At 37.0% G+C, this 23,882-nt stretch overlaps 1 protein-coding gene across 1 annotated transcript; it reads left to right on the top strand.

The window, feature by feature from the left end:
* The first annotated feature begins 392 nt into the window (after positions 1-392).
* On the top strand, positions 393-3,719 carry LOC117162485 (uncharacterized). Its single transcript, XM_076623932.1, has 5 exons — positions 393-416; positions 2,296-2,520; positions 2,734-3,165; positions 3,250-3,540; positions 3,624-3,719. Exons 1-5 carry the CDS (start codon positions 393-395, stop codon positions 3,717-3,719), a joined length of 1,068 nt encoding a protein of 355 aa, XP_076480047.1.
* Positions 3,720-23,882: the final 20,163 nt, after the last annotated feature.

Genomic DNA, 23,882 nt, shown 5'->3' with positions numbered 1-23,882 from the left:
ACAAAGAGGACAACTTTACTAGGAAGTTGATAGGTAATGCGTCTATATTCGCCAAGAAAAGGAGAGACATCGATTACTTTACGATGCAAATGTTAATGGGGCACGGTATCTTCAACAGCTACAGAAAGAGGATCGGTAAGGGGCTCGACACTAAGTGTAGGGATTGTGGTGACCCGAACGACGATGCAGAACACGTCCTGTTCGTGTGTCCTAAATGGACCTAATGAAAATAACGATCGAACTCGAGAATTTCCTGGGTCTCAGGATAAGTGTGGACAACTTGGTGGACACCGTGGATACTAAGGACGAATACTGGACAAAGCTCAAAGCTTTTCTTCATCTACTATTCCTTCTACAATATGCTCCACTTTCGCCTCCACTTCCATATCAACATGGCTGGCTATTTCAAGCATGAGGTACAATTTATATTCTAGAGAAAAATGGCGCGCCCGGGCGAATAGATGGCGTTAAGCGCAATGATCCCAATTGAACTGAAAAGTCGTTATGTATTAAGGGACTTGTGTGTAGAGGATGGTTAATCGTGAGATTTATTAGACGAGATTGCCCGTTGTAGAAACCGTCAAGTATATTTTAAAATGATCAAATAAATAAGAACAGATAATGTTCGCAAAGACGCTCGTATTAACGGATTCGCTAAGACAGTGTATAACCGCTCGCTCATAACTCGTTAGTAACTGATCAATACTCGGTAGATAGTCGGTAGAGTCATAGGACGTGGCGGATCGAGTGCGACACATATTGTTGTGCCTCGGAACACGGACATCGCCTTGACGCACGAAACATATCGATAGGTAAACTCCGGACAAAACAAAGTCACCGTTATGGGCAATCGCCGATCTAAGATGAATTCAAATTTTCCGACTCCCCACCCCTCCCCCAGTATAAATAAACGGACGTGATCGCGAGTTTGTATATACCGAGTACCTACGAATTATCGATCAATATCTACGAGTTATTATCCGAGTCATCCGAGTTATAGTTATCGAGTTTTTCGCAAGTGATCATACCCTAGCTTCGCGAATACATTTATACGAGCGTCTCTCGACGGTATTTATATTTATTCGTATTTATTTTATTTATTCTAAATATATTTGAGGCGTTGCAGCAGCAATTTCTCGTATTCTCTAAATTATTGATCCTCACACGATCCACTACATGATCGATAACTCTTTACGATTGCGTCCGTTTAAACTGGTACAGTATAAACTGGTCGGAGGAGAATCGGAAAATTCAAATTCGTCTTCGTTCGACAGTTGCACGTAGCGGCAACATAGTTTTGTCCGGAGTTTATTTATTGCTACATTATGTATGCCCTAACGATATTGATACTCCGAGGCAAAAAAAGCAACATAATTTGAATTGTCCTCTAGCTCATGTACCGCTACATGTACTTTCAAGGAGCAAAACTGGCACAGTCCCGCTTGTGACGCGAAACGGAGATTATCGTTTCCCTTCCTTTAACGCATTTTGCCATTGAAAGACACTAATTTCTGTGACTTGCTTTATCTCTGTTATAAATCTCTCTTTATATTTAAAATTTTATAGTTTTTGTGCAAACGTAAAAGCTAAGTAAATATTAATAAATATTATAATAATATAATATAATGTTATATAATAATATTAATAAATACTTCGCTATTTACTTATTTTATTTCCATTAAGGTATATTGTATTTTTCATTGCATTACTTTCATTTTTATTTAGTGTAATAATAAACGCATACGTTAATATTCATTGGCATTAGTGTAATTGTAAGCTTCACTGTAAATTTAATAAAATTTATAAGAACGGAATTATTAAAAGGGTATATATGTGTAATTAAACTAGATTCTATTCTCAATGTTACTTCATTATTTTATTATTGTTTCATATATATATATATTTTTTTAATTTACATGTGCTTCTAAGTTAATAGAACTAAACACATGTGTATGTATTAATTGCTATATACGTCATAATTTCAACCATAATATTAAATTATGGTATGTATTATTAAAAAGTATAGTTTAATGTATATATTAAATATATATCATGTATTCGTAGATTTTAAATATGGATACTGGATCAATGAAGGAGATTAAAGAAATGATTACCAAAGATATATCGAATATACATAATTATTCCTTGGATGTTAAAAAATATATTAACAACCAGCTTGAAGACACTCTGGATTATTTACATGGTTTAATTGCTGAAATACCACAATCAGTCCCTGGCCCTTCAACTACAAAGAGGCCGAAAGTTTTGAAGAAAAAAGGTTATCGCCGTAAAGAGACTATCCCAGAAAATGATATTATCAATACTGATAATACAGTAACAGATTCAGCAGCACATGATAAAACAGAAAATAAAGATGTAAAAACTGGGGATGTGCTGGAAACAACAATTGACCGAACAAAAAGAAAGGCTGCAATAAAAGCTGCAATTAATATTAAAAAGCAGCAGTCAATGTCACTTGTTACAAAATTACGAAGGCTAACTCTTGATGATGACAGTAATGTAAATGTTTGTGTCATATTATGATGAAATTTAATACTTTTAATCTTACCCCATATCTTATGTTACTAATCAATACTAACCCTTATATGTAGTACCCAATAATGTTTGATATCGGTTAATGAATGCGTCAAAATCTAATTGCTTATACAATTGTATGTACATTGTGTATATAAATACTACTATAACGTTGTTAAATATATTCTAAATTTTTAGAGGAAACGTGGAGGCCGACCTAAAAAAAAGGAAAGTGCTAGAAGTAGTTCAGATGAAAAAAACACAAAAGGTCCTACAAAACATAGTAAAACAAAAAAGAATGTTTTAAGCGAAACAATTTCAAAAGAAGATGCAATACAGCCAGAAAGGATTGAACCATTAAAGTCTTCAATGACAACAAGAGATAGTAATATAAAGAGAACTTTTTCACGGAGTGAAAACACGAAGGGTAAATATTCTAATATTATTGATGATACAGTAATTCCATCAGCAAGAAATGATATTGAAGATCCTTCAATGTGCGAGGATGCACTTGAGAAATTTACTCCTCTTATGAATTCCACGATGGACATCAATTCTACTTATACGCAGAAGATGATGGACGCTACCGCAATTGTAGAACCTTTATCACCAATAAAATCAAACGAAACGGTAGTAATTAATAAAAACTTGGCTAGTAGTGTAGGAAAAAATAATGAACCTAAATTTACATCACGGTCGCCAATAACTCTGCAGGAGGAGGTTCAGCAGCTGAATCAAGCGATTGGACTCACCGAGTTCGAAGAATTATTCGCAGAAGATGAGCCATCCCGTGAAAGGGAAATGTCTAATAGAAACATGACGAAACAGGACATTCAAAATGAAATGAAGAAAAATGTGCCCGTAAGAAGGAGAATCGAGGCCTTTGAAAAAGAAAAAATTTCAGAAAAAGCCATTGTTCAAAAACTGGCACGAAGATCTGTCGAAAAAGCAAAAAAAATCTTATTAGCGAAACAAAAGAAGGAGACTCAGATGATGACATCGCAGGTAACATTACAAACAGTATCAAAGTATTCTTCTGTTATAAAAACACAAGCTATTATTCATTCGATATTTTATCCAAAATATAGCTCCAAACAGTAAGGTCCACTTCTGTTTTGCACAGTAAACCCGACGACGACACATCGGACGATGAAGCCAGACCAAGGCGTACAATTCCACATTAGGCGCAATGTAAGTGTTGTTTTACTTAATGAGTTAATAAACATTATAATGCATGGAGTACTCGAATTTTTATCAATTTTAGCGTACATACGCGAAAATGAACTTGCAATGCAACGATAAATTCCGAAGAAAGCAGTCTATAAATTCTTTGATAGAAGAATGTGCACACCAGATTTAACTGAAATGTTTGAAAATATAGATAGGAGTAGATTACAACGCACGTCCAGTGCAATATGGAAGACACCACCGCGTTATTCCATGATGGAAAACGAATAGAAGTTATAATTTGTTAAACTGAATGTTGTTGATTTCAAATTGTGCCTTAGAGCAGGAATACTTGACATACCTTGCGTGTAATATAAAAATGATGTTACATTGCAACTATCGTTAAAAGATGTATGTGTTCTTAAAATATACCAATGAACGTAAGACTATTTCACTTTTTATATTTTAAAATCATCATAGGCATATATTACTTTTATTATACTAATCAAATTTTACCATTTTTTCTTATTTATATGTATCTTCTTAAGAATTAATAAATAAACCAATTAATAAATAATTGTTTTGGTACGACTTTTTAATGAGAAGTAAATTTTATTAGATTTGCCTTATTATCACTGTCGTGTAATAATTCGCGAGATACGCGTGATATAATTCGCACGATTAAATAGCACTGGTGATTTCGTCTCTTCGTGTAACGAGGAGGGTCTGGTAAATGGGTCGACCGTGGACGTTCAATCTTGTAAGAGAACAAACGGCGGCACCGTATCGTCGAGCATTTTTCTTTCGGTCAACAGCCATCCATTTTATATTTAGCACATTCGGTTGCGACGCTAAATTTTCGTTACACCACCAGTTGTTTCGTCTGAAATTCGCGTGACGTAAGTGCATTACACTCTCGCACCCGTCAACCATTCCTGCGACCACTTCGCGTGCGTTAACTCGATAATATTTCGTCTCTGTTACCTTGTCGCCGTTGCTGCTTGACACATCTCGCTTGCTGGACGACTGATCGATGAAAATTAAAACGGGACGCTGATTTACCGTATCGTTATTTTTGTGTCAGGTATTCTCCTTTTGCCGTTTCGGCGAATTATTTTCATTTCGAATTTTTTAGTCTTATTGTTACGTCGATTCTTATATTTCAAGATCTAGTCTTGTACGTACGTTGGGGAGCGCTTTTATTTATTGATTCAACAAAGAATATCGTTGTAGGTGTCATACATGCGAGTAAAAGTAACGAAGTACGAGCAGTTTCACTGTAACATACTTCCTGATAATTTCTCGTTATTTATACCATAAGAAAGTATCAAAGAGGAACTCTTATCTCGAACGTGGATCTATTTGTCGATAATGCATGCGTGTAATACTCGAGTGTCGTTCACACAGCGTAAATATACGTGCAGATACGTAAACCTTTTATGATTTTTGTATCAAAGGCAGACCTGCTATAATACTCGCAAGTGAAATATAATTCTACGAAAGAAAATGGAGCAAAAGAGTTTCGTTGGTAATATATTCTTCCTTTCTCATCACAAGTTTCCTCTTTGTTGTGCTTCTGTTACATTATAATCCTGTTAGATTTAGATTTAGATTGTTGCACTATATCTCATCATCGCCATCTGCCGAACACCTGTGAGAAACGCGGTTTACTTTGTTTCAAAGCGAGCAAACGTCTAATTTCACAAATTGGATTTTCATCAACAGCGAGAAGGGCATATGCGATGTAAAGGAGGCTGTAAGGGCGTCCTAGGGCTTTCGGTGGTTGTCACGATGCCGGAAGTGGCGCCGAGCAGACACGTCAAGGGAGAATCAGAATAGCTATTGGGAAAACCATCACGAACATTTGTCCTTCGCGCCATCAAAATTCTATCTTCTGAGATATTTTTCGCGTTTCGGAGGTCATCGCCACTCTCCTTAACTTTGCCTTACGATGTATAATATCTCGATGTTACGGTAGTTAGAAATTTGTATTAATTTGGAGAACCTTGCAAAAGTACGCAAATCTGCTACGATAGTCGGATAAAGAGTATCGGCAGAGATCTGTTCCTTTATCGTGAAACTCTCTCGGACAACTTAGATGCTACCAGATATCGATTCTCGCATCCAACCATTTCGTAATAAACGTAGCTCATCCAAGAAATTTCTCAATTGTCATCCGTTAATTTCGCGCAACTTTTGCTTTATTTTAGCTACGTGGGAACCTATTAGTGCGCAAATGTTACCCCGAGAATGTTACTCCTCTGTGCCAAATATCGTTCACGTGTATAATCAAAGTTGCATAAAACCGCGTACAATTGCATCAGGAAATTTCTAATAATTTGCTCGTCTCGCAGGACGAAAACAGGCTTACGAAGGATCCCTCTGTCCTGGCTATCGAATGTACCGCAAGCACGTAGTTTCAAGTGACCGTTCTCTAGAAAATTCGAAACAATTTATGGTCGATGGTCGAGTGAACGGTGCAACGGTCGAGTCGGAAAGATCAGAAAGACAAATCGTCATAGTTCGAACAGACCGGGAAGCAGAAACGCACTTCCATGATCATTTGTATCGTTGCTCGATCTGTTGCTGCGCAATGACCGAGCAAGCTGTTGATTTTTCTTTTTCTGCGATGCTACTATACTCTACACTCTATGCTTTATACCGTTCTTTTGCCCGCTATTTACCTTGTACGCGAACTTTTTATCGCTAGTGGATTGCAAAAATCCTTTTTTATCACGAATTTTTCGTGACAATGCGTAGGTCAAGGTGGACGTAAGACAAAGGAAGGTGTAGATAAATAAGACAGGGTGTATTTAAAAATAATAAGTTATTTATTACAGTTTATTTAATATGTATACAGGCTATTCGTATTATAGCAGCGATAGCTAGTGTTAAATTAACAATGACAGTTTCTATCGTAGTTAATATTATATTGGTTATTGGCCATGACGAAGGCGAATTTTGATAGCCCTGGTCGAGGTCGGTGGTCTGGATCTATAACAAATAATACTATATTAATATAGCAAAGAAATGTCGTAAATATCGATATCATTTGCAAGGCGATTCTTTTTGGGCACAGTGAAATTATGTTGATCAGTTTGTGGATATTAGGTTGAAATTAGATAATAAAGTTATAGATTTACCCGTTTTAAGGGATTGTTCAGGCGCCGTTAATTCACTGGATATGTCGCCCTGAAGCAGGATGTTCAAATTTTAGATCATATATTGTACTGATAGGAAGTATTTTATCGATACAATTATGAGTTTATTTGATTAAAATATCTAACGTAGTGTCTAGTCACCAAACGAATTGGTTGATCAGCCGTGAACAATGGCAGTAATTTGTATAATAACAAAGGATAAGCCAAATATAGCAGAATGACTCATCGGCTAGCGGGAGGTTGTGTCTAATTATCAAAAGCGAAAGAAATATGGAAGATCCTAGTTTGTAGGACTTGTTGACAATCAATGTCAACAATTTTTTCGTTTGGTCCATAGAATGTTTTGAGTGGGCTGTATTTCGACACACGACAAAATTGATAACGTAAGTAAATCTTATATATTTGTTTCAAGAAATGATAGCTTGTTTGTGAGCGGTATCTTTAGACAGGTTGTTGAAAACTGGATGTTAATTCGGATTTTATATTTTCAATAACTTCGCATGAGTATTTTAGTCAAATCTAGCACGAACCGAACAGGTGAAAACAATCTATACGGCGTTCGTGCTGAGGTGGTATGGTGATAGGTGCGTAAGGAACTACTCTTGATGTTTTTAACGAACAATAGTTTATTTAGAACTAATCAACAATCAGAGTTAACAATTAACAATTAACAATTACACTTAACAGACAACTGGTAACAACTAACAAATAACGATAGACACCGAGAGATCATTCGACGCGTTGCTATGCAAATAGTACCGAGGAGTTACATATTTAATAGCGTAAGACAGACTGCCTGTGCTTTTGTTTCGGATCGCGCAGATTTTTCCCTTCGTAGCCCATCGATATCCCCCACTAGCGTGCATTCATTAGATGTGCCGCCAGTGCTGGCACGTGTATGCTCTCCCGAGAATTCGGCGGAAAGAGTGTGAAGATATCGATGGTACATTGGGCACGTCGGTGTTGCGCTTTGGCGGCGTCGCGCTTTGCATCCGGAGCCGTTGAAAAGTTCCGTGGCCCGTGCCGCCACAGTGCTTGGCAGGTTTTTATTTTGTTTACCTAGTGGATGGGTATGATAGAGTTCGAGACATGTGGAAAGTACGGCTTCCAGGCAAGCAGGGGCTGATTCAGCGCATTAAAATAAGAAGAAAATTTCGTATAAACGTTTTCGAGTAGACGCTTGCTTTGTGTCACAGTACTTTCTTACCTATCTTTAGAGAAATTACTCGAATCGACCAGTTCCAGTTTCTACGGAAACGCGAATGCGTCGCGTCATAGATCGTCCATCTTGTTCGAACAGCTTACACGGATTTGTCGAAAATTTTGATCGTCACGTCAACTAACATTTTATAAGTAAGAGATTTTAAACGTCCCCGTATTTAATAATCGAACGGATTCGGATCCGAAGAGCGTATTGGTCCGGAAATAAGGCCGGCACGATTTATCTATTTTCCAAGAAATCGTTCATCTGTGTAATGTTTAGCATCGCAAAATAAGCTATAAGTGGAACGTAAGGTCATATTAGGCATATTATGTTATATGAACTTTTCTTCTTATTTCAGTATTCAAAATCAATCTCTGCCATATTTTCCACGTGTTCTGATTCACCTTGTATAATATATAAGAATGATAATTGCAAATATATTTGTATAATAACTCTATGATAAGCGCTTAATAATACATACAGTGAACTTGTACAGAGTAACGTTTGCTGACTGTCGGAGGCACATTGTTGCTGTCTATGCAAAGACAAGTGCCCATTTCTTGTCGAAGAACTCCAGTCAATTCTATCGTTTCACCCACATAAGTTTTCAACGCTGAAACATAAAAATATATAGTCGTTATTTTTTAGCTTTGCCTCTATTTGATCTTCATCTTATCTGCTTACGCGCTTAATAATAGAACTAGGTTTGGTCTACGTAAAAAGTAACTTCCTTTTATTAAGACTCATATTTATTAAGATGTAATAAGATACAATTTATTAAGATACATATAACGAAAGGCAGGAAGTAGTAACATTTTACGTGAATTTGCATGGATCGAATATGCTGATGTGCTTACGAATAAGAGAGTATTGATCGATAATTATTAAAGCCAATTGTTTGTGACATGGGAATAAGCAAAAGTCATTTTTAAGTTTAAAGATCTTTAGTTTAGTATTGAAATGTGTTTAATGTATTTTAGCAAAAGTAGATAAAATAGGAATATTAAAAACATTAAAAACTTAATATCTAGTTCTTGTATTGTCCAAAGTTGTGTTTTGAAGACAAAATTTGACAAAAATGATGCATATACAAATGCTATCTGTGGTCATTAATATATTTTTTCGTTATCGACAGAACATTTTCCCTTGATTTTATTGACATATTGGATTAATCACTTCTTTAAGTTAGTCGTTGTTGAAACAACATCAAAATCGTATATTGTTTCATGCTAAAAAATCTACTAAATCCATTGACAGTGAAACGATATTTCGTGTACGGTTCTTACAAGAATTATTATTATTTAAGACTTAGGAAAACGTATATACAGTAGCCACGCACACTGTGCGTATTTCTGGCGCGCGTTTCCGTTCAGTGACAGTACTTCGGCGGACTGGATTGCCGAAGCGAAAGGGTTAAAAAAATACGATAAAATCACATGTAGCTCTCTATTTGTCTAGTCGCTTTTGTAGCAATATCACTATGTCCTCTGACATACTTGAGGTTTCTTACAATTCAAAAATTAAATGAACAACTGTGCAAGCGAAATCGCTGCTGTAGAATCCCCGCTTCTGTAGAATCAGTCGTATGGATTTCAAAATTTAGTGTGTCGCCGGGATTAGCGTTATCCAAAGTACGCCACAGGAATAGAACATAAAGATATTTCTCAAAATTTGTTATTGCTGGTATGATATTGCTGAAATACAAGGCTGCAGTTTCTTAATGTCGTCAAAACATTCAGTTCTTTTTTGGTCAGTCACTTGTCGCGTGTGTCACGACCGGCATACTTCAAATCCGACGGACTGACGATAGAGATAAAGATGTGGCGGCACTCGGCGACAATGTATATCGCTGAAGTGCCTAATGAACCATCAACATCCCAACGGTCCTTCCACCGAAGGTTCTAGAAGAAAGAGCACGTGGCAACGATCCCGGACGCCTAGCAAATGCATGGACGGTGGGGATGTTGAGGGATGACAAAAGAAAGTAATCGGATCCGATCGAAAGTAAAATCATAAGAGTCAGTCTTAGAAAGTCACGCCTAGAGTTCGGAAGTAGATTGTAAAGTGTATTGATGTTAGAAAAATAATAAAGTTTTCTTTTTTTATTTTTTTACCTCAAATTCCTTTTTTATTTTGTTATTTTACGTGACACGTGCTTTGTATTGCTCTGTCGAATTTGAAAGTTTCTATTACGATAGCGGATGGTGCGAAAGACGCAAGTTTCTAGTATTTTAGAGATGTCTGAACGTCAGCTGCGTGATTATGTAACAAAAAATGGAGATATCCATTGAAATATTTTAACACGCAACAGATTTCATGTTAAGACAATACACGCAAAGTAAATACACACGAATATAATAGTATATCCCTTTCGATGTCATTCGATTTTTGTGTCATTCATTTTTTCCCCGATATATTTGAGCGATTCGAGATAAACAGAATACACTTCTAAACAATTTCTCTCAAAAGTGGCAGGAATTAATATTTTTTTATTCTGAAAACAAATAACTCTGGAAATATTGAAAATGTAAAAGAATAGGAAGCTTAAAATCCATTCACTTGTCGATGCAATGAGCAGAACAATACATATTTGCGATAATAAGAAGAATATCTCTAATGATACTGTAGTATCGGGGAGAAGGGCCCAAGAAACGTCGAGCTAACTACAGACAATGGTCAGTTCGCTGTGGAGTGCAGAAGCGTGCAGACGTGTCTCTAGTGCCCAGCGTAGTCCGAAAACAACACGTGTCGCCCAACCGTCGAAAGAGAACACAGCTAAGTGTCCCTTACCCTTTAAGGAGAAGAAAATCCCACGCACCTAACCCCAACCCGAATACTAGCCTCACAGCCTCATGACTAGTTGTACATTCCGAATTAACTAGCTCGATGATGGCCCAGCAACCGCGACCAGGCTCTCCGGAGCAGACTCGCAGCTACCCCATGCTACCCCCCACACCCACGTGGCAGAAGTGTAGCAGAACTCTCCGCACTAACGACGCTAATACTACAAAGAAAAGGAAAATAGAAACAGCAACGCAAATAAACACACACAACAGGTTCGCCGTATTGGAATCCTCAAACGACGCCATGGAAATCGTAGAACCGCCACCAAACCAACACTCACAGAGAATCCCCCCTCCCCCACCAATATTTGTGGACGACGTCATTGACATACAGACAATGATCAAGTCCCTAGAGAGAGATATCAGCAAGGAGGAATATAACCTTAAGATAAGCAACAATAAAGTAAAAATACTGCCGACGAACCCAGAAGCTTACAGAAAACTCACCAAGACACTCAGGACCCTGAACGCCCACACCTTCCTCAACTTCCACACCTACCAACTCAAACAGGAAAGGCCTTTCCGGGTGGTCCTACGAAACATACACCACTCAGCAGACATAGACGAACTCAAATACGAACTCTCAAAACTCGGCCACGAAGTCATCAACGTAAGTAATATAAGGCATAGAGTCTCGAAAGACCCGTTATCCTTATTCTTCCTAGACATTAAACAAAAGCCGAACAATAAGGAAATCTACAACATCAGTCGCCTAATGAACGCGATAGTAAAGATCGAACCACCGCTCGTGAAAAAAGAAATAGTGCAATGCAAAAGGTGCCAAAGGTACGGTCATACGCAGAAATACTGCAACCATACTTTCCGCTGCGTTAAATGCGCAGGCACTCACTCCACTGACCAGTGCGCCAAATCACCGGAAACCCCAGCGAAATGCATCCACTGCCAAGGGGACCACCCTGCCAACTACAAAGGCTGCCCAGCATATAAAACACTATACACGAACAGGTACCCTAAGCTCAGAGCAAAATAGGTATCCAACCAAACACCCAGCCCGCCGAAATTCACGACTACCCCAACCCCCTCAACCAACCAAACACCCAGTCCTACCAAATTCATCTCCACCTCAACCTCCTATGCCCAAGCAGTACAAGGCATCCAAAATAACCCGAACAGTCAAAGGAACCTTCCCAAAAACAGTGTCCCCAACCCACCTAACACAGACAACTCCTCAAGGCTTGAAAAGCTAATAGAGAAACAATCAGAGCAAATAAATCACTTGCTATCGCTACTAACACTCATCGTGGAAAAATTAGCACGCCCCGACTCAAAATAAAACCAAGGCGCATAGCACTCTGGAACGCCAACGGTCTAGCGCAACACAAACTTGAACTAGAACTCTTCTTAAAACACCAGCAAATCGACGTAATGCTCGTATCGGAAACCCACTTCACCGACAAGAGCTACCTGAAAATAAATGGTTACAAATTCTACCATACCCAACACCCCAGCGGAAAGGCCCACGGTGGCACCGGAATAATAATCAAAGCAAGTATTAAGCACTACGAACTTCCATCATTCCAGAAAGACTACCTCCATGCAACAAACGTAGCAATAGAAGACTGTCATGGCTCAATCACCACCTCAGCAGTATACTGCCCTCCCAGACACTCCATCGCCAAAGAAGACTTTGATAACTTCCTGGACACCCTGGGCAATAGATTCATAGTTGGAGGAGACTATAACGCCAAGCACATCCAATGGGGCAGCAGACTGGGTACAGCAAGAGGCAAAAACCTCTTAAACAGCATAATAAACAACAACCTCAACTACCTCACCACATACGAACCCACATACTGGCCCACTGACACCAACAAAATACCCGACCATCTCGACATCTTCATAACTAAAAATATCCCATCAAGACACGTCCAGATCAACTCCTCGGTTGATCTCTCCTCTGATCATTCTCCCGTGATAGCAACAGTCAGTTCAACAATCATCGAGAATTCACCTAATGGCTTTATTCATAACCAATTCACCAACTGGCAGCTCTTCAGAGAAGTCTTTACACACTCAACCTCAGCCTTCACCCCACTAAAAACAAAGGAAGATATCGAAGCAGACACGGAATACTTAAACACGAGTATAATAAACGCAATACGCCTCTCCACACCGACAAAGCCATCTAACAGCAAACAAGAATATCCCCAATACATACTAAAAAAAATAGCAGAAAAACGTAGACTAAGAAGAGTATGGCAGACCCATAGAACACCGGAGGACAAACGCTAACTTAACAACGCAACTAGAAAGCTATCCAGAACCTTAAAAAACTATAAAAACGACTGTTTCCATAAATACCTCGCCAGCTTATCCCCCACAGCCGACGCCAACTACTCACTATGGAAGGCCTCCAGGAAACTCACACGCCCCCCACAAATAATCCCACCTATCCGCCGTCCGCAAGGTGGATGGGCGCGAAGCCCTATAGAAAAAGCCGACCTGTTTGCTAAACACTTGTCAAAGGTATTCAAACCCCATTCCCCCAAAGCCGGCGCGGACGTTACTGAATACCTGCACACCCTCCTCCAAATGTCCCCTCCTATCGAACCCTTCTCCTCTGCAGAGACTATAGAAACAATCAGTCGCCTAAACCCCAAGAAAGCAGCAGGACACGACCTAATAGGCAATAAAGCAATCAAGGAACTTCCCACAAAAGGGATAGCACTCATCACATCGATTTTTAATGCTATCCTTCGCCTGGAACACTATCCTAAGGCCTGGAAAATCTCATTGATTACCCTCATCCCTAAACCCGGTAAACCGATATACGAAACCTGCTCCTATCGCCCAATCAGTCTTTTACCTACCCTGTACAAACTATTCGAGAAGATGCTCACGAACCGACTCCTTCCAATCCTAGAGAACTTGAAAACACTCCCAGATCACCAATTCGGCTTCCGAAAACATCATTCTACAGTAGAGCAAATCCACCGCTTAACTCATACGATCGGCCAAACACTCGAAAAGAAAAAATATTGCTCAGCGGTTTTCCTAGATATCCAACAGGCATTCGACAAAGTATGGCATGAAGGGCTACTATACAAGCTCAAAAAGATCCTACCTCACCCCTACTACTCCATCCTAAAATCTTACCTAACCAATAGACAATTCATGGTTAAATGCCTAGACGTCACTTCCGCAACATTCCCAATAGAAGCCGGCATACCCCAAGGTAGTGTCCTCGGGCCCCTACTGTACTCCATCTACACTGCCGACCTACCTATATCAAACGATATAACAATAGCGACATTTGCAGACGACACAGCGCTATTAGCTACCCACGCAGACCCGGTAATAGCCTCATCCACTCTCCAGCGAAGTCTCGACTCCATGGAAAAGTGGTTTCACAAATGGGGCTTCAAAGTCAACGAAAAGAAATCCTCACATGTAACCTTCACGCTCCGAAAACAAACCTGCCCCCAGGTCACCATCAACAATGCAACAGTTCCTAGCAGGGACACAGTCCGATACCTGGGCATGACCCTGGACAGGAGACTAACGTGGAAGACACACATCTCAGATAAAACGAAGCAACTAAAGGACAAACTAAAAAAACTCTATTGGCTCACGGGCCGACGCTCCAAACTAAACATACAGAATAAAATTACCCTCTACAAGACCGTAATAAAACCTGTCTGGACCTACGGAATCCAACTATGGGGAACAGCAAGTAACTCCAACATTGAAATACTCCAACGCTTTCAATCGAAAACGCTAAGATCCCTAATTGACGCACCTTGGTATGTAACCAATGAAACAATACACCGCGACCTCAAGATACCCACCGTCAAAGAGGAAATAGCAAAATATAGCGACAGATATAGCAAAAGAATCAACAAACACCGAAACCCCCTAATCACTGGACTACTCGATACGACGGACCAGATTCGCAGGCTGAAGAGGCACTACTCGCTAGACCTAAACGTTAGATTCATTTAATTATCCAAATTAAGCATATGCACTTACTTATAATACTTATAAATTATACCTATCTATAATAAGTATTAACTTATTGTAAATAAACAGCCATGTCACTGCGCCACGCCAGAAAAATTACTGAAAATTCTCAACGCGAGAATTGATTGTAATTTCAACAAATAAATAAAAAAAAAACTACAGACAATGTCGCGAGAGCCGAGGCGCTGTCGGCTCCATCAATGCATTACCGGGTCCTTCAAGTAAATAGCCTTGCCGAAAAGACCTACGTGACCCTGGCTACGAGCGTCTGCAGAACACGTGTGCGGTGGGCCTAGCAAAAGACAATAGAGTGCTACAACGGCCAGAGAGTCAGTCGAGAAGCAGAGTGCGAGTTGAGCGGACACGGAGTGTGAGTCGGCGTGCGACGATATTGTAGTCGGTCCTTTTGTTATTGAATATCACTTATTAAAATACACTAAACTTTGAACTCTACCATCATCACTTGTCCTTACTCTAAGAAACCATCAATTACTACAATACTTTTAATACATCAAAAGGCAAATACTATAAAAAGATTCGACGCGCTCTTTGAATACAGCTACTATCAAGATGTATAAACATTAGTACACATAATTAGCCTAGATCGTGTCGAAGTAGTAAGTACGTATGTACTTTTGACGAATTTTTAAATTCAAAATTCTTTTGAAATCACTTTTAAAATACAGTTATTCTTAGAATATGATTTAAAATATAATCTTCTTTTTACTTTTTGCGTAATTTATTACGTAAATCATTACTAAAGAAAGTTACTTTCCAGTTGTGTTACAAAGTAATCCACTTTGTACACAGGTATGTAATAAATTGCCAGAAACTTTGATGAGAACGAACTTTTTATTAAAAAAAGTGACATCTTTCATGTATGATTTCCTCTTCAATCTAATATTTGCTTGGTAGTAGTATATCAAATATTTTTGAGCTAAAAGTAAGTAATAAATATTCGGTAGGTTTATATGCGGAATACATAAATAATTGTTATGAATATTGAAAGTATTACATTTTTCTGTCTAAATCGTTTCGGTTCAATTTGGAAAATCTTATTCAGCGTGTGCAATTAATACCAGCAGCATGTCAACTCTAAAGTTTCATATCACGAAAAGAGTTTATGCAAAAGACGAATAAGAGTTAAGTTTGACATCGAATAAAGAAAACCCAATTTGAAATTGATCTAACAGTGTTTTTCTAAATTATTTCTAGGTATTGTTCAATTTGTTCTTTTCTCAATATTGTTGGATTTAATTAACGCAGCGTCATATTTACGCTAATATCTGCTTGTTAAGCATAATTTTAATATATAATAACATGATCTATAACTCTTTACAATTTATATTTTATCATGGCATATGTTTTAGAATATTCTCCGGCTTCTTGTAATTTTTATTCATACCTATTCCACGTGTATCATGTTCTCTTTATTAACTTGAAACGTTTTACACGCACAGGTGTACGCGAGTACTATCAATTACACGTACATACAGAACTTCCTCAAGCTAATATTATCAACTCTAGAGCTATTAATAAATGTTCATAAAGGGGATACTTCTTCACGACATGTAGTTTAATAGTTTATTAACGCATTGACTGCCACGCGTGTTTTCAAAAAAATCTGCGTCAGGCCACGCGTACAGCAGTACCAAGCGTTCTCTGCTAGGTGCTCCTATCGATATTTTAGTAATGCGAATCGCTCAAGTGGTGGCCTCAAGAATGATCTTTCGTTTCGCTTGTTCGCTACATTAAAACCGCTAGCTGTTGTCGAATATAACGAAGGAAAGTGTGGTATAGATTATTCCGATCAAATGGTTTCTTATGCCACCACAATTAGAAAAGGAATCAAATGGTACAGAAAACTTGGCATTCAATTCCTTCTGGGAATTTCTGTTGTAAACGCTTTGACGGTTTACAAAATTGCAACAAGGAAAAATATAAATATTGGAATATTGTTATTCTATAAATTTATTATTATTATGTTATTTTTATTTATTATTATATTATTTTTTTATTATTATTATTGTTTATTATTATATACTGTTATTTTATAAATTCAGAAAGATAGTTATATCCACTGTATATACTACGTACATATATGTATAAAATATATGATTTTTTAGGAATATCTCTCTACTTTAAACTGTTACTAGCAAAGATACTTTGCAAGTAGCATTCTTATATGTTAGATTACAAGCTATTTCAATTAGCCTTGTAGTGAATATACTGTACAATATTTGTAATTTTAGCGAATGTCGTGATATTGTTCTGTAGGAGTACCAAAACATAGTTATCTTCTATTAGCAAATAAAATTCTATTTTTGATGAAATTTAGTAAAAAATATTAAAGTATCCGAGGAACAATTTCTTTTGCCTGCAAAAGTCACTTTGAGCAGGTGAAATCGAATCTTCAAGATTTCTATTAACTTGTGATGATCCGAGATACAGTAAAACTTTGCATCGCTCTATTGAAAAATATTTGTGCGCTAGGAATAAATCTCGAGTAAATAATGAGTTTGCTATTTTAAAGATAAAACGTGTAACAGGCATTACATGTAAGAAATACAATGCGGGCAAAATAACAGCTCACTTAACATTTCTGTTAATTTCTAAATACATAGGATTTTTCACCAGATATTAGCGCTTTTATTGGAACAAACAAATGAAAATGAACAATTCCGTGTAACATATTTCGGAGCCACATTGATCTGATATGTCAAACATATACATTGATATTTCGAAAATTAAAAATTATTTTCTAGAGTTGACATGTTGTTTTTCAGGTAAGTAAAATGTTTTTTAATGTATACTATATCTAATTTATTAAGTGTAATTACCAGTTATTCGCCCCGCTTTTATAATTTCCTTTGTATATTATATACATTATAATCTAAAACGTATTTGTTCAACGTATTTGTCGTCCAATACCGATGATTTAGTCATAGACCGAATTTCTTTTACCTGTAAGTTCAATATTTTGGCAACTGAGACTAAATTAGAAGGTGTCCGTTTAATTTTTCTTCTACCTTTTCCATAGAAAAATGTCTGAAAGTCCAAAACAGAAAAGAGAGAAATGGTCAGAGGAGAACATGAATGGGGCTTCGAAGCTACTCTTCAAAAATAAAATGGCCCAAAGACAGGTCACTGAAGCTTTCAATGTTTCAAAAACGACGAATGTGAAGTCTGGGCACACGTCGAATGCGCAGATCAAGAAAATATTAAGTATTTTCCATACGATATACATAAAAATCAAATTTGAGTAAGAATATGTATACTGACATCTAGAGGACTTTTTAAAACATTATTAACCATTTAGAGCAAAAGATCAAATAATTAAATAATTGATCGGTACTGGACGACAATTTTTCGTTTCCTACAAATTCCGACATTACTATTCTTGCACATTGTTAATTCGTCAATTCGTATTATTGAATTTCATAAAATTAATTTTCCTACTTTTATCAAGTTCCATTTGTGCTATAAAGTCACTTTGTAAATTTTCATTTTTATCAACTCTAGCACAAGGTACTGTGCGACTCTCCCCTGCATCTTAATTTGTATGTGATTCAAAATCCAAATTATTCGATATTTTTCATACCAAACTACGATAAAGATTCTTAACAACTTCTGCAAGATTACCTATACTAGCATTTATGACGTTCCTGTCTCACAAGATCAATAACCAAGCCTTTTCCTCGATTCTTTTTCTCTGATGAAACGTTAAATAGTTTTCTTCCTTCTTTCTGTCCGGATGAATTTTATCTTTTTCGTAGGTCATTGATATCTGGTCGCTTTTTTAAATTACTTTTTCCGTAGTTTTCATATCACAATAAAGAGATTAAAAAATACTGGATCAAAATTCTTAATGCTTTTCTCACCCACTCCGTACTGTTATCTTTCTGTTCATGTTCAAAATAGCGAATAGAGGTACATATAGAGGCGAATACTTCTGTGTTTAGTCTATTGACACCCCCTCCCTCTCGCCCCTTGATGAGGTTGACTCGTGTTAGATTACAATATCAGTTTGCCTAACAATCAGAACTACATGGAATTTTGGGGATATACAGGCTGAGTCTTCAACAGCAAACCACCTGAATAATTCTTTCAATTTTTTGAGACGCAGGGAAATGTTTGAAACAAAAGTTGTTTGGTTTCGAGGAGGCTATTACGCGATGGAAAAAGTTTTTCTCAGATGGACGCGTTTACGAGTTTTAAAGAACACTTTAATAGGCTTCGTTTTTTTTTTAAGTGTAGCCGTCTAGTTTTGAATACCTATTTGTCCCATTGTTGCTCTTTTGAAGACGGATTTAAATATCGCGGTCATTTAAGGTCACTCAAGGTCATAAAACGTAGTAAAATAGTCCAATCGAACGTAATGTTTCAATATTCCGAAACAAAGGAAAATGGATTTACCATTTTCAAGATAAGCGGCCCGTTTATAAAACACCATTAAACTAGGAGACGCAATCAATTAGAGAAAAGATAAATTTTCTGTGACTACTTATCGTACTCGAATTCGACTCTACATCTTCGTTACTTTGTCGAAATTGCTATGTATAATAATTATTAATTATGAATAACGAAAGAAATCCTTAACCGAATAATACTTCGTTATTCATGTATTCGTTGTTTAATATAATTATAAAACACCAATCAATAATAACACAGGTACTTCACAGTGAGATATTTGAATTATTCATCTAATATAAAGAATAAGAATTTTGAAACAAAAAATTAAACGGTTAGTACAAACATTCGATAATTGCACGAAAAAGTCCTCTACGTAGTTACACAGCCGTCGTGTCCACTTTGAGAAGGACAGATTTCCCTGAGGTATCGCGGAAATTTGGCGGTCCATTGCGATCGAGCAGTGTAACATGATCCAATATTATCAGTTATCGTTGAGACAATGTATCCGAGTAATCATTCAAAACTGAAAATTGCCTTATTTTAGGCTTTTTAAAATTAAATTTCCACTAACGCATTTGTAGGATTTCCCCGACTAAAATAAGATCAAACATGATATAATATGAATAATATTTAATTATCAATTATTAAGTAAGCAAATATGTTCCAAATTTTATCGTGTTTGGTGTCATTTTAACCAGTAAAACGCAAGAAACATATTAGCAACAATTTCATTGATCAAAAATCGCAAATAAGAATCTTTCAACTTATCGCCAGCCTTTAACGAGGCTCTCTTTCTCTTTCATTCGCGTTGTCAATTTTGAGGAATAGAGTCGTTCCTACGTCTCCATAATTGTAACGTTTCAGTCCCGATTTTTGTGCAATTATCGAATGTAATTATTAAAATTGTATACACGACATATTACAAACATTGAATCGAATCTTTTTCTGCAAAACGTTATCGAACACGAAAAAACGAACAGGAATAATCGAATCGAAAATGACTAAACGATCGGCTGTTGGATAAGTGTTTACTAAGAATCTGACTAAGTACACTCTCTGAAATGCAAATGACTCATTGAACTTTTTTGATATTTACTTTTTAATGAACGGCAATCCTCGAATAAAATCTTACTCAAACTGATAACATTAACAAAATATTTAAAAAATGTCAAAATCGGCGGTATCTCCTTTTTTTGTAAATATTTACCGGCTATTGAATCCATTGATTCTCGATTGCCTTATCTGTTTGCTTGTGTATATCTTTTATATATGTCGGAGATGAAAAGAACACCGGAGCCTTTGGAATTTTGGATAACCCCGCAACATTGTAACCTAGAGTCTACTATAGCTGTAATCAAACAATTGTAGTTATTCAACCCGATTGTAATTATTCGAGAATTGTGATAATGAGCTTGGGCTCGAGGCGACAGTCAGTCGCCGAACGTAGCCGCGGTCACGGGATGAACGTTTTGCCTAACAAGGTATGGAGTAATTCTATAGCTCTCCTTAAAAGAAATATTCGTGGCGACACGCGACAGTAAACATTCCAACGGTTTCTGTCCCGTGGCTCGCCACACGCAGACCCTATTCTTCGAGTAAGATGATTGCCAGATGTCGATGCGTCTCCGCAGTACATGTTCGGCTAGCCCGAGGGCCCGTAATAAATCTTAAGGTTTAGTTAACTAAAGTCCTTCAAACAGACAAACAGTCTTTGTCCCAGCTACGAGAAGATAGGGGAGACATATTTTTTAACGAGCGGCGTCTCCCACTAGCAACTTTCCCTCGAGGGCGGCTAACATCCTTTTCTAACCACCGATATAGAGATTGACCAATTAGCAGCAACGCCAATTTCCCTTACTTTCTGAACGAAGGCTTTTCTCGACGAATCCGATGATCTCGTGTCCTTAGACACACCCCATTATAGTTTTCCTCTGTGGCATCATCGGGACAGGAAAGGCATTCTCGCTCGCGATCTCATCGATCAAGGAGTAACGCCTTCGCGATCAGTGATTATTTTCAGACTTAGACTTTGTGTGAACGTTCTGTCGTCATCCCGTTGGCCGCGGATTCGTTATTGAGCCCGAGAACATCGTCACTAGCGTCGCGAGTGCCGAACCGCCGTGATCAACTGTTAAGACTGTAATAATTCTATCATTGCAATAAACTACACCTGTGTGTACTGTATCAATGGCTAATCCTCGAGAAGATTCATTTGACGCCCACAACCCCATTCCCAGTGACGATCCGACATATATACATAGATGGATACACAAATAAGTTTCGTCTATGGCGAGATCAATTTAGCCACCTGAGTAACCAGCTATCTTTCGTATCAACAGATACAATACCGATACAATGATACGACATGCGATGTACATACTCGAAACGTTACAGATTGAATCAATGAATTAATGAATTAATGAAGAGTAGCTGCTAATCATTGGTAGGATACACGCTTGTTAAAGATCGAAGATGTCCCTGAATTAATTAGCTTTGAAATTAAAAGGTTAGGTATGTGGGAGATTTTGCGTTTGAGGAAAATTATTCGAAGATAGCAATATGGTTGATGATACGGAAGTGTAGGGGTAATAGGGTGAATGCAACGAGCAATGTATAATAAACAATTGATAATTGGTAATAATGTATAAATAATTCATAACGATTAAGAATAGAAGCAGATAGTAATATTTAATTAGAACCCATGTTTTTTGTTTCAACTTCCAATTTATGTTCCTTTGATAGCAAAAACTAAAATAGAATTGATTATAATAAATTTTGAATATAGGAGATTGAAAATTGAAATGGTTTATCAATTGGGCTGATTTCAAACTAATCTCGTAAAAAAGTTGTAAAGAGGGGAAATATAGCTTTAAGAAATACGCAATTAGTCGAGTGTTTACGGTACGTGCCAATAACAAGACAAGCTTTTGACTTTTGGAGAAGTCGACTGTAACAAAAATATATTATATTATATTATATTATATATTATATTATATATTATAGCTATAATTTTAGCAGATACTGTTTATCTATTTCGTTTTGCGTGTATTAACGTTCTCATGGTGTATCGTATAGTAATTAATGCATCAGATTATATACATATCGGTGTTTGTAGGTAACACGTTATACAGAGTGGAGAAGCAGCATCAAATTGTCACGATTGCAAAATAAAATGAGTGAACGGCTGGTGAACGAGCAAAATACTCGTACAATAACAAGTGAATGTAAAGGGAGCTCTAAATTCCAAGAAATTCCATTTTATCAGCCGAACAAAATGTATAATCTGATAATGTTTTGAGGATAGTAAGTTAGGCAGGCGAAAAAAACAGGTGTTAACGATCAAGTATAACAGATACACAGTAGTAAATATTCAACAATTTTTCAACCGTAATGTATTTATACACAAATCTGCGTACTTTGTATCAAAGTTTCTGTTGAAAATGACAACGTGAGTTCGTGCTCGCCATCCATATGCAGATGCGTTAGTGATAAGAAATAGTAACTAGAGGATGATGCTAGTTACAATCGATAGATTTAATCGATAGGCTTAAGATGCTTTTTTGTTTTTATCCCTAGTTTTTGTAAGCGTGTGCAATAAAGGCTTTTTTGGCTTAGAACGGTGTAATAGATTTATCCATTCAATAAAATAATAACTACTCTGATCTTACCTCTGAGTATAGAAATAACAACAGTTTCGATACATATATTTTTATGTACAGCATGTATAAAAAGCGTCAGGGCGTATAAGTGTCCACTAGCGTGATTTCGGAGGATCGGAGCCTCTAGATCGATTGATTCATGCAAAATTTTGTAAAAATTGACGTTTGCTGGCACCGTATGCTACTTAGCACGAGGATCAAATGGAACTTTACTGGGAAAGTATATTTGGATACCATGATGTGCAAGATATTATTCTTGTATATGTAGGATTTGTATACATTTTAATCAATTTACTTTTTTTAATCAATTTAATCCTCATTTTATCAATAAATCCAATTATTTTGCCATCTATCTCTATTACCGACTATCGAATTGTTCGTTGTTCCAAAAATGTGTTGCGCGCAATACTGGACACTATTAAATAAATTTTCATTTAAATAATTGTTTAAATGTTAAAAGACAGAAATAAATTATTTGCAATTTCAATAAGTTTAGATATATTATTTAAAATAATGAGATTAATTGTTATTTACAAATTTTATTTTCTATTTATTCTAAAAGAAAGCTAATAAAATCAGAATCTTTGTTTGAAAGTCTTTTTTCACGCAGTAGATAATTCTGTAATAATGTGAAATCACGCTGATTGCTCCATTCTGTTTATCACGGGCTATCCCACCTGCTAACGAAAACTTGTTGTTTTCTCGGTGATGTCACATTGCTTACTTTCTACCTGACTGCGAAATATAAACTTGTTGCGAATAATCTCGATGTAAGACCCAATGAAATTTCAACGTCATTTCTCCAGAAAACGGTTCAATTGCGACTCATAGCTTATTTTGAAAAGTCGGCAAGTTGGTCCTCGCGATGAGTAGACGTTTGTAAAACTGTATCATCTAGAGTTGTAGAATTAGGGTGGTC

Source organism: Bombus vancouverensis, chromosome 13 (assembly GCF_051014615.1).
Source record: "Bombus vancouverensis nearcticus chromosome 13, iyBomVanc1_principal, whole genome shotgun sequence".
NCBI lineage: Eukaryota > Metazoa > Arthropoda > Insecta > Hymenoptera > Apidae > Bombus > Bombus vancouverensis.
Note: the sequence above shows the minus strand (reverse complement) of the source record. Positions and strands in the feature narration are given on the sequence as shown.